This window comes from Nuphar pumila, chromosome 13, assembly GCF_984573655.1.
Source record: "Nuphar pumila chromosome 13, dmNupPumi1.hap1.1, whole genome shotgun sequence".
NCBI classification, from domain to species: domain Eukaryota; kingdom Viridiplantae; phylum Streptophyta; class Magnoliopsida; order Nymphaeales; family Nymphaeaceae; genus Nuphar; species Nuphar pumila.
In genome coordinates this window covers 70,881,918-70,894,442 of record NC_143261.1, presented here as the reverse complement: position 1 = coordinate 70,894,442, position 12,525 = coordinate 70,881,918, and the positions used below count along the sequence as shown (strand labels likewise).

Here is a 12,525-nt window from a genome sequence, read left to right as displayed (position 1 = left end):
TTTACTTTACTTTTGGATATGGTGTTGCAAACTTAAAGAAATTAACTTAAATAAAAATATAATGAATAAGAACAGTGTAATATACCTTCTGGGATATCTCATCTGGAGTATGAGAATCTTAGATATCCGGTCTTGGGGAGACTGTGAGGATACAAAAACTCTGTGTGCTGTAATCTGGTCCCCTGAACCCGATATTGAGGTTCTTTCTCCTGGCCACGGTTTTAGGGAGAGTCCGCCACTTTACCCGGGAGTGGTGTGTTTGACACAACTGTTGTTTATGGTACCAAGGAAGTGGCACATGTGGGCGTGGGGTGTCCCTTGTGTCCCCAACATTAGATGTGGAGGTCTAATGTTTCGAAGGTGATTCGGTCGAGGGCTAAGTTGGAACCCAGTAATAAAATACAAATTGTGTGTTAAGCTACCCTGAGAACCTACTTGACCTTAGGGATTGTACCCGTTTGGTGTATCCGCGGGCAATGATAATTAAAAAGATGAACTTAAAGTTGTGTGCATTTAATAGGGCATGCATATTGAAAGATGGAACTTAAATGAAAGATAACAGAAGAAATCATGCATTGCACATAATCATGCATTTTCCTGTTATGCATTAGATCATGCATGTTTGAATCATTTTTTATATCATGACATGATTTGGTGGTAGCATATGATTTACTTCTTGAAATCATGCTGCAAGGTTTGGTTATTTAGTTCTTGATATATGGTACTGCTTTACTGTTCTTGACTGGTGAGCATATGTAATTATTGGTAGGTATGGATATTTGAATGCTGCAAATTTTATATTTGTACTCACTTAAATCATTGCATGAAATCTTATCCATGTCCTTTATCTCACCTGGTTTCTTTAGAAGTAGTTATGCTCAGAATTTCGGTTCTGACACCCTACTTTGTTGGTTTTTCACAGGACATGGTGAACAGTGAGGCTAGACTGGCTACTGTGGATGGATGAGAGTCATACTTGCGTTTGTCAGTTTCAGCAGGGGACATAGTGACTCTATTTTTGCTTCTTTTAGTTCTTTTAAATTTGTGCAGTTGTTACTTCACTTTTGAGTTGTGTATGAGACTCTTATTGGTTCAATAATAAAAGAGTTTTAGTTGGTTGTTATGGATGATGATTGTAACTTCGTTTGTGGTGGTTGGGCAATCCTTTGGAAATTGGAACTGTGAGGACCCCGGATCTCTGGGAAGGTTTCCGCATTGAAAAAAAAAATATTCCGCATTTTTAAAGGGTATGGATTGGGGTCGTTACACCAACGACTCTATGGTTGGAGCCCCTTTTGGTCCTTAAAAAATACAAAAAAGAAATATAAAAAATAAAAAAGAAAATTACATTTTAACAAAACTCGAAAATAATTGTTTTCTAAAACAACTATGTGAAATTACAAAAATACCCCTATCAGGTATTGATGTAATATATATATATATGAGGTACATTTTAACACCCCCCTCAAACTTTACGGGGAAATGAAGTAAGTTTACCAAAAAGAAACATGAAGCGAGGAGCTGGAAGAGCTTTAGTAAAGAAGTCTGCCAACTGATATTCTGAAGTGACATATGGTAGAGCAATTGTTCCTCGTAAGAATTCGTCACGAGCATAGTGGCAATCCATTTCGATATGTTTTGTACGCTCATGGAAGGTATGATTGCTTGCAATATAGATGGCACTCTTGTTGTCGCAACATAATTTTGAGGCTTCGGTAATATCAACCCCCATGTCTTTAAGCAGACTGCGAAGCCATACAAGCTTCATTGTCGTGGTTACCATAGCCCGATACTCAGCTTCAGTAGATGATAGTGAAACTTTCTGCTGCTTCTTGCATCGCCAGGCAATCAAAAAGTCCCCTAAAAAGACACAAAAACCGGTAGTTGAGACTCGATCATTAGGATTACCTCCCTAATCTGCATCAGTATAAGCAAGAAGATTCAAGGAAGAAGAGGAGGATAGAAATAGCCCTTTATTGATGGTATTCCGAATGTAACGGATGATCTGGAGAACAACACTCATATGCACAGATGTAGGAGCATGCTGAAATTGGCTAACTGAATGAACCGCATGGGTGATATCTGGTCTGGTGATGGTTAAATAGGTAAGAGACCCAATGAGTTGTCTGTAGGGTGTGGGATCTTCCAGAAGAACCCCATCCTCCAACCGTAATTTGGCATTAATAACCTCGGGAGTCTCTACTTTTTTGTCATCAGAAATCTCAGACTTAGAACAGATATCTGCAGCAAGCTTCATCTGTGACAAAATATATCCTCGAGAAGAGTATGCAACTTCAATTCCAAGAAAATATCTAAGAAAACCTAAATCAGACATATCAAAATTATTTTTTAACATATTTTTAACATCAATAATACTATTTTGATCATTCCCAGTGATAATCATATCATCAACATAAAGTAACAATATTACGATACTAGTACCTACATTTTTAACAAAAAGAGCAGTGTCAGTATAACAAGAGTGAAATCCTAACTTTATCATGATATCACTGAAACAATCATGCCAAGCCTTAGGAGCTTGTTTAAGGCCATACAATGCCTTTAAAAGCCGAAGTGTTTGACCTTGCTTAATATTAATTCCGGTGGTGGATCCATGTAAACTTCTTCACTTAAACTTTCATTTAAAAAGGCATTTTTTACGTCAAGTTGATAAATAGGCCATTTTTTGGTTGATGCGACAGCTATTAAGGTCCTGACACTGGTCATTCGAGCTACGGGAGCGAATGTTTCTTCATAATCAATGCCATATTATTGAGAGTATCCCTTAACGACTAATCTAGCTTTATATCGTTCCAAAGAACCATCACTTTTAGTTTTAACTTTGAAGACCCAGCGACACCCAATAGGTTTTTTGTGTGGGGGTAGATTAACTATTTCCCAAGTATTAGCCTTTTTTAATGCATTTAGTTCAACTTGCATTGCTTCAACCCAATGTGGTATAGATTTAGCTTGATTATAGTGAGCGGGTTCAAAATAAGAATGTAGGGTTATTAAACATGCCCGATAGTTGGGTGTTAAGGAATCATAGGATACAAACCTATTTGGGGGTATTGATATTCTAGAATAATGTCTAACTTGTGGTTCCTCAGTAGATTCAGAAATTTGAGAGTATTTTTCGAGGGCACTAATAGGGTTTTCTTGATTTCTTCTTGAGTAAACATTCATATTTGTATCACTATCATTTGAGGGTATTATATCAAGATGGGACGCCTCACATGTATCTTCTATGTTTTCAAGGAAATCTTCTTGTATGTCATCAATACGATCATATAAAAATATGTAATCGATTTCATTTGTTTCTTTTACTTTATCAAAACCATTCTCTTCTTCTAGAAATGTTACATCTTTTGAAACATATAGTTTATCATTCTTAAAATGATAACATCTATACCTTTTTTATTTTCACCATATCCTAGAAAAACACATTCAATTGCTTTTGGAGACAACTTATCCCTTTTATGTAACAGGACAAAGCATTTGCAACCAAAAATACGAAGACGATTGAAATCAGGTGAAAGTTTAAAGAGCTTTTCATAGGGAGAAGCATTTTTTAATTTAGAAGAGGACATTCTATTGATTAGATAAGTTGCGGTTAGAACGGCTTCAGCCCAAAACTTCTTTGGAATATTTCTAGAAACAAGTAATGTTCTAGCGGTTTCTATAATGTGCCTAAGTTTCCTTTCCGCTAGGCCATTTTGTTGAGGGGTCCTAGGACATGACTTTTGATGGCAAATTCCATTTTGGGTTAAATAGTTTTGAAATTCGTGAGATAAATATTCACCACCGGAATCGGATCTCAAAATAGATATGTTGTTTTGGAATTGATTTTGAATTTTTCTATGAAAATCTTTAAAGAAGGTAAATACTTCTGATTTATGACTAAGAAAATAAATCCAAACATACCGAGTAAAGTCATCAATAAAAGTAACATAATACGAATAGCCCCCTTTAGACATAACCGGAGAAGGCCCCCAAACATCCAAATGCACCAATTCAAAAGGTCTTAATGAAAGAAAAGTTCTAGTTGGAAATGGAATAGACTTTATTTTTCCAAAAATGCAATCTTTGCAATTAATTTCTTTTTCCTTACAAAATTTGTTTCCAAAAGGAAAGAGATACATTTTGGAATAACTTGGATGACCAAGTCTTTTATGCCAAGTTTCCATGTTTTTTTCTTGGACATAAGAACAAAAATAATTTATAGGGAGATCGAGATGGTCCATATAATAAAGGTCTCCCTTTCTATGGCCTTGCCAAATCCGCTTCTCGGACCGGAGATCCTGCACAAAGCAACCATTAGATGAGAAAGATATTTCACATCCATGGTCGGCAATTTGGGAGACCGAAAAAATGTTTAAATTTAGTTTGGGAATAACTCTTACTTTTGCAACACAAAAATTTTGAGAATCTTTAAAAGAGCCAATACTTGAAATTTTTAAAAAGGTTCCATCGGCCGTAGAGACACAAGAGTCCTTTGAATTGGTGCAAACATCAATAAGTGCATTTTCATGGGGGGGCATATGAAAAGAGGCTCCGGAGTCAAGGATCCAAGAATACGTACCGGGTGATGATGTAGAAGCAATAGCCGCACCTGATGTGGAGGAAGAAACTTTTAGAATTTGTTGGAGAGTCATAGATATTTGCCCAAGAGTTTCCTTGAGGTCATTTTTCTTGCCTTCATCTTCTTTGGTGGTAGTTTCTTCAAGAGAGGCCACCTTAGGCTTGAAAGTTCCATTAAGCTTTGAGCAAGCAGGTTTAATGTGACCCGGCTCATAGCAATGATGACAAACAATCATTTTTCTTCCTCCATTGTAGTTTCTTTGTTTCCCAAAATGAGGAGGTTTGTAGGTTCTTACATTGTTACCCGGTTTTGATACGACAAGTACTTCATCAACGTGTTTACTCATGCCAAGCCTTGTCTCCTCTTGAGTGATTTCGGCAATAGCATCCTCAATAGGAGGAAAAATAGATCTATGGAGAAGTGAGGATCTCACTTGCTCAAATTCGGGACGTAGCCCAAAAAGAAATTGAAACAATCGTTCTTGTTCCATTTGTTTTTGTCTTAAATCAATATCTTCCATAGAAACCCATTTTGGCTCTAAAAGAGCCAATTCATCCCATGGTGGGTTTAGGGCACTATAATAGTCTTGAATGCTAGAATCACCTTGTTTGGTGGTTCTAATCTTTTCTTGTAAGAAATATGCTCTTGCAAGATCCTTTTGGGTATACATACCCTTCATAAAGGACCAAGCCTCATTGGCTCTACGAAATTTAGCTATATTAGCACATACCTTAAGCTCAACATTGTTCATAAACCACGCAAGGATTTTCGCGTGATTGCTTTCACAATCTTCCACTTCTTTTTGATGATTTTCAATGGCCTTGAGGCGAGCATCTCCTTCAAGAGCCTTTTCTTGACCTCCTTCGTTCTTTGTGAGCATAAGCTTAGGTTCCGGAACGGTACCCATGATAAAACCCCAAAGTTTCTTTCCTTTGAGATTATTTTTCATTATCGATGCCCACATCATGTAATTCTTTCCATTGAGCTTGAAGGATAGGTCAATCTTTGCCTCCATGATGTTTCCAAGAAGTGAGAAGAGATACACAAAATATGAAATACACGAACCACACCTTTCCTTCAAGAATCGAGTGGCTCTGATACCATGTAATGAGATATTGCGGAAATATAAAGAGTTGCAATGAATAAAAGAGACAATATCACAAGTCCACTAAGGGACAATACAAGCACAAGCCTTTAAGAAGGCAACAATATAAAAAGCCTCTTATTGAAAAGAGAGAGAGCTCTCAAGAATGAAAATTATACAAGGGGTTCACCCCTATTTATACAAGAGGGAGAGAAGAGAAAGGAAGGCCAAAGGCCTCAAAAGGAGAGCCCAAAAGGGGGCTCCAACGACTCTATGGTTGGAGCCCCTTTTGATCCTTAAAAAATACAAAAAAGAAAATTACATTTTAACAAAACTCGAAAATAGTTGTTTTCTAAAACAACTATGTGAAATTACAAAAATACCCCTATCGGTATTGATGTAATATATATATACATATGTATGTATATATATATATATATATATATGAGGTACATTTTAACAACAACAGGCACCTGTATGTAAGACCTCTAGATAGTGAAAGATATCACCCTTCCCGTCATCCATATGAAATCAGATCTGGGCTTTCTGGTAAGTTCTTTGATCCACCTCACCCATGTATTATCAAACCTTATATGATACATACATTCAAAAGCAAGTGGGTTTATATTTGCTGATTTGGGCTTAAATGTGTCCCAGTTCAAAACTCTATGGGGCTTCAATGCATCATAATTAAATTAATGGAGGGACAAAATCCATGCCACAAGGACATGGACACATACATGTGACTCATGTACAAGACACAAAGACATGCATACATGTGTATGGATATTTTATAATACATTACGTTTAAAACTTCATTGTAGTTGGTAGCTTTTGTAATATTTAGAAAGTTCAGAGTAGTCATGGCATAGGACAGAGAGAGGGGGGGAGCTTGTTATTGGGACTCTCAAACCATAAGTGTCGAATAAAAATAAAAAAGGGAGAGGGTGGTTGTTGTTGGGACTCTAAAACAGTAAATGTCAAACAAAAGTAAAAGTGTAATTTTAAATCATAAAAAGATCAAAAAATTTAAATGTTGAAATGAATTCTGGCAACATGCTGGCTATCATTGACTGAATGAAACACTTTCAACATGTTATAACAAATTCCGTCTTGTACCATGTCATATGAGATACGTGCAGAAAAACAGGTCTCATGTGACAGGATTAAATGTGCTAGGGTTGGGCAAAAAGCTAAGTGGATCCACATATGTTATGAAGTAAAGGTCTTTACTTGTCCTCCATATATTGCTCTGTCTTTTTTACTCTCACATGCATATGTCTTTACATACTTGTACATGTATATGTATTTGCTAATAGGGATATTTTTGTCATTTCCCTGTACCTAAAAGAAGAAGCAATAAAAGTATGTTTTAGTGCTGCTTTTCCCCACTCTTCTCTATCGTGTTTCTAGCACATTTTACACCTTTCTTTTTCCCTCTTCATTCTCTTCTTTTCATTTTCTTCAAATTTTTTTGTAGATTATCATAGGAAACACAATAAAAATGTTGGTACTAGTTATGGAACATGGTATCTGAGTCATATGAAGACTATAAGGAAACTTCTACTTCAACATAACCAAGGAGGAGATAATGTCATGCCTGAGATGCAGAGTACTCAATAATGTTTGGGTATATGGGGCTTCACTAAACTAAGATTTTAGAGGAATATTAATGAATTTTTTCCAAAATTTTTGGGGCAAGATTTATGTGCACTACAAAATTTTTGGATATTTTTCTGTTGTTGACCCTTTATTGGATTGCCTCCTAAATCTGGTTAATATTGCATGTTACCTGCCAGCTTATGGGTCTGATTGTCTCCCAAATCTCGTTGATATTGCATGTTACCTGCCAGTTTGTGGGTCTAATTTGGTTCAGTTAAAGTGTGTCAGAACGTGTTAATCATTTGCAGCTGGTTGTCTGAGATGTTGGTTGAATTGGGTAGTTTTTTATGCAAAGTAGAGGCAGCGGCAACTTTGTTATGGCGGGACATTTCCTGTGTCTGGCGATATCATCTCGGCCAGTGGATGGCCAGACATTTGTTTTTCTTGTTCTAGCTCTTATTCTTTTTTTTACCTTTCGGCCGTTTCTTGGCTGGTGGCTAGCGGGGAAATGGTGAGCCCTATTTTTTGTTTTTTTAAGTTTTTAATGACCAAAAACATGAATTTCAAGTTTTTGGTCAGCCAGAAGTTAAAAACCTAGTTTTTGGCAAACCAAGTTTGTCGAAAACCAGGTTTTTAGGCAAAACCTAGGTTTCTCAAAACTCAAGTTTGGCTCCTAACATCCAAATGGGCCTTAAGCGTATTCTGCTTTCTCGACCTAGGTATGTCAAAACTCAAGTTTTGCCCTTATCATCCAAATGGGCCTTAAGGGCATTCTACTTTCTCAAAGAAAGTATGTGTTGGATCTGTTAAAAGAAACTTGAACGGAAGAATGTAAACCCATTGAAACTCTTATGGATCAAAACCATATACTTCATCAAAAGGATAGAGTTGTTCAGGGATATTGCAAGATATCAAGATTAGTTGGAAAATTGATCTACCTTACTATTACTAGACCTGACACCTCATATGTTGTACAAGTGCTGAACAGGTATGTGCACTCCCAAACCACTAATCCCATGCAAGCAGTTTTAAGAGTATTACGGTATCTCAAGAAGAATCTAGACAAGGGTTTATTGTATGCAAATAATGGTCAATAGAGACATAGATCCATACAGATGTTGATTGGAATGGATCTCACAATGATAAGAGGCCTGCACCTGGTTGTGTACATTTGCGGGAGACAATCTCATCTCATGGAGAAGTAAGAAACAAGATGTAATGTCTATATCAAGTGTCGAGTCAATGTACAAAGCTATGGCACTTGGTGCATGCAAAGGACTATGGCTTATGGGAATCTTGCGTGAGCTAGGGCTTAAGATAACTCTTACACTAACACTCACATGTGATAATGAATCAGCAATTTGCATCGCAAATGATCCAGTTCTTCATGAATGCACTAAACACATTGATAATGAATGCCACTTTATTTGAGAAAAAGTTGAACTAACTAGTAAAGTACAAGAAACCAATAAAAGGGATAAAAATACTATGTTCCAACAAAAAGGATAAAAGATACTTGAGTTCCTAAATGTTAAATGTGATTACATGTCTTAAATGTAATAACATAACCAGTATTTCAGAAACCAAGACGTAAATTCATAAATTTAGACCTCAAAGATAGATTGCAACTGTTGTGTCGGAGTTCTCTTCACTGCCTCTCGCTGTTGCCTTGATCCATGAGTGCGCATGATGTAAGATGGTAAAAACAAATGTGCACCCTTGTCATAGCTGTTTATAAAATCATAGCAGTTAAAACAATTGGATAGAATGAAAAGGTTGAAATTTTAGTGTTTCATCCAATCATGTGAAAAATTAGATGAACACGGACATTTCATCAAGACGTAAAAGCAAGGCCTCCAACTAGCCAGCAAGTTACCATGCCATACATGGTTCCAAGAAAAGTTGACCAAAACAATAACGCATGTATTGCATGTTCAATTTGATATCTATCGCAAGCAGAACTTCTGAAAAGCAACAGCACAAATACTGTTATTTGTAACACAAGTTGCATGCAGAAACCAAATCAACTTCTATCATACTATGATCAAAAAGTAATCCCTTCAAGACAGACTAAAAGAATATGGCAGAACAAAATAGGAGACGTAATCATACCCTGTCCAACATAGTGGAGGCACCAACATTGGCATGTAAGGAATCACTGTGTGCCTGGCCTGTCAAAACATAGAGAATCTTAAACAAAGATCATTTGAGATTTATTTGATCAGCTGGCTTCTCAGAAGACCAGATACTTTGCAAGCAGTCATTTTTCTAGATGAGAAGTTGCCAATCATCTTGAATGATCACAAGCATCAAGCTGGAGTCGAAACATATCTATAGTTAAAATATTTTATCTGGACTCTAAGCACAGCTGGAATATATAAGAACATTGCAAATCCAGAATCTAATGATTAGATGGATTACAGAATTAATTTTGTAGCAAGCAATACTTGTCTCAATAGTCACTAGAACTCAAGCTGATTCATGGCCCACCTTTAATATAAAATCAAGAGAATGTCACAGAGCAGGGACAGATTTTATCCATGCCAAGCATGGATGAAAGGGCTAATCAGAAAAAAGAATCTCCTCTAGTGAAAAGCCCAGGCACCTGTTAGATGCTTCCTTGATCTACAATAGCTAAAAACAGTATAAGAGGTTCATGCATGATCTTACAAATTATCAACCTTCAAAAAAAAAGTAGCTATATCTTGGATCACGTAATTGCAGAAGAAACGATACATAGACCTCAGATGCATGCACTCTTAATTTTTTAGAAAACCAAATAATGCAAATCATAAGTACAAACAATAACGTTTATGCAACATGAAATATTCTGATGATTATATGGCTATTAATTTGTAAGCCACTAAGAGAACAACAATTTTATTGTACTTACTGTTTTATCAAGGCCCTTACGAACTAGAGGATCACATTCAATAACACCATATCGTCTTGAATTACTCCTGTGCCACAAAAAGCATGAACATTTATATCTCACATAAAACTAATTTTCATAATACCCAACAGGTCAATCTCGAAGATACATCTTACGGTTGTTCTTTTGAGACATTTCTCAATGAGTGTCTGAAAGCAGGACGAATATCAGGTGGACCATCCACTGTCTGATCTAGTGGAGGCTGAATATAAGCCGTTTCAATCAACAACTCAATAAGATGGCATCCAACCTTCACAACATAAACACAGCTTAGACAAGCTGACATCAAGTGGATATGCCCTTGATTTGGGTAATCTGAGAAGTACCTTTGCATGGGCCTCCACACCCCATGGCGCTGAATCATCCTTTCCTTTCACTAACTTAGTCACCTGCCGTAGTTTTTGTTTCTTTATCAAATTTGTCACCTTCTTCCTGAGAAATTCTTTCTCCTTGGTTACAGTTTCAGGTTCTTCTTCAGCCATATTTCCCCTGGCATGTTTCTTTTTTGTTTTCTCAAGAAAGCTATGAATCCTAGACTGAAAGCGCAAAAGATGGCAAACCTCTTAATTATGAACTGGGTAAATGAAGTTTAGGTATAACAATAATGACTATAATCACTGATATTTAATATAGGTGGCATATTAAAGATATGAAATTCAGAAGATCAGGATCAGATATCACTACCAAAGAAGCACGGAGAGAACTTGCCCACCTCGTTTTCGATCGCATCGCCAATTCGGCAAGCTGCTTGGACAACCCGAGCGCAACCATGATCGCCAGAAGTCATCATCAACCCCACCAACTTATGCATAGTGATAACCGCCATCATCTCCGCAGGCAAACGATTAAGGTAGGGGCCATATGCAGCCCTGCACTTCCCCCTCCTACAAGCCTCCTGCTCTGAGGCGATGCGATTCCGAAGGGGCTCGAACCAACCAAGAAACAGTGACTTAATATAGGGTAAATTTGGTGCCAACTTGTTCTTACACATATCCATCATGAGCTCCTTGTACTCCTTTGCTGCCTGTTCCCACGCTTCCGTCTCGATCTTTATCTGCCTCCTCTTCAGAGCATTGTATTTGGCATAACCCAAATTCCCAAACTTTGTTCTCCTTTTACCACGGAATTCCCCTTCTTTCTCTTTGAACACCTCCTCAGAGAACCGTTCCACAAGCCCCTTAATTTCTTCTATTGCCGAAGTATCCTCATCCGTCGAAGACACGGCTTCTGCAACACTAGCAAAACCTTGCATCTCTCCCGCTCTACGCCTAAAATCATCATCCCAGAAACACAAGAAACTCGCCTGGTTTTCGACACTCCTTCTATACAATCCAACACCTCTATCTCCTAAATCCAACATCGAATCCTTATACCTTCGACTACCCATTTCAGAACACCCATCCCTAAACCCCAAAATGAAGGGATGAAGGTTTCTCCGCAACGACGAAGCTAGCGACGAAAATTCCTCCGAAAAGCTGCTTCTGACGACGCCGGATCGATAAATTATATCTAAAGTCCACAGAGAAGTATGTTTTTTGGCAATACGCCACATAATTTTCAGGATATTCTAGGGTTCTAGAGTGCAGGAAACTGAGCGAGAGGTTTTGCGCCAAGACAATAGAGCGACTCCGGAAGTTCGCAGTGAAGCATAGGCCATCATACATCAAAATGAAGAGCGAGAAGAGTAGAAGAAGAAGGTGGGTGTACCTCAGATTGGTGGAGCGAGGAGAGATTGGTGGAAGAAGTTAGCGTGCGAAATCGGAGTCATGATCAAGATTGGACGTGAGAGATGAGGGAGATGGCCTTAAACCCCCCTTGAGCCCTCGCGAGGCTGGCCTTTACCTTCAACCGAACAGTGGGTTTTTCTTAGATTACAAAAAATACCCCTTTTGCATAATTACTTAAATGATATGAGATTTGGATATTTTCTGCGAAAGTGGGTCCAGGATTGCAAACGGTTTGGATACGGGTCCAATGTGTGCATGTGTGACCCAACTCAGAAATAGTTAGGTTGCTGTTTTCAGATCTGTTTCACATTTGATATTGTTGCGTTACTATCTGAGGCTTAATCAAATTCAGATTTTTTTTCTCATTTTGGTTAAAGTGTGGGTCAGGGATGATAACACCATGGACACAAAACCTTGACGTCCTAGAGGTGGTAGCTGTCAATTCCATGTTTTAGTGTAAATACAAAGTCACTTTCCATCCCAAATGCATCAACTCCCATCCCAACTATCAGTTTCCAAACAGCCACCAGATGGTAGTTTGATCAACTTTTTGCCAAATACATTAACTCCTATCCCTGTTCTTAAATTCCAAACAGGG

The 12,525-nt window shown here is 37.7% G+C and overlaps 1 protein-coding gene across 3 annotated transcripts in view; it reads right to left on the bottom strand.

Annotated features, from left to right (window-relative positions):
* Positions 1-12,016, bottom strand: part of LOC149818654 (DNA-directed RNA polymerase 2B, chloroplastic/mitochondrial-like) — an 85,474-nt gene extending 73,458 nt beyond the window's left edge. For all 3 annotated transcript variants that reach the window (XM_089984287.1, XM_089984289.1, XM_089984288.1), the window contains exons 1-6: positions 10,913-12,016; positions 10,527-10,736; positions 10,317-10,450; positions 10,162-10,228; positions 9,381-9,439; positions 8,879-8,996 (exon numbers count right to left, since the gene is read on the bottom strand). In XM_089984287.1, coding sequence (XP_089840413.1) covers positions 8,879-8,996; positions 9,381-9,439; positions 10,162-10,228; positions 10,317-10,450; positions 10,527-10,736; positions 10,913-11,752 — 1,428 coding nt within the window. In that variant the 5' untranslated portion in view covers positions 11,753-12,016. The remainder of the gene's footprint in view (positions 1-8,878; positions 8,997-9,380; positions 9,440-10,161; positions 10,229-10,316; positions 10,451-10,526; positions 10,737-10,912) is intronic.
* Positions 12,017-12,525: the final 509 nt, after the last annotated feature.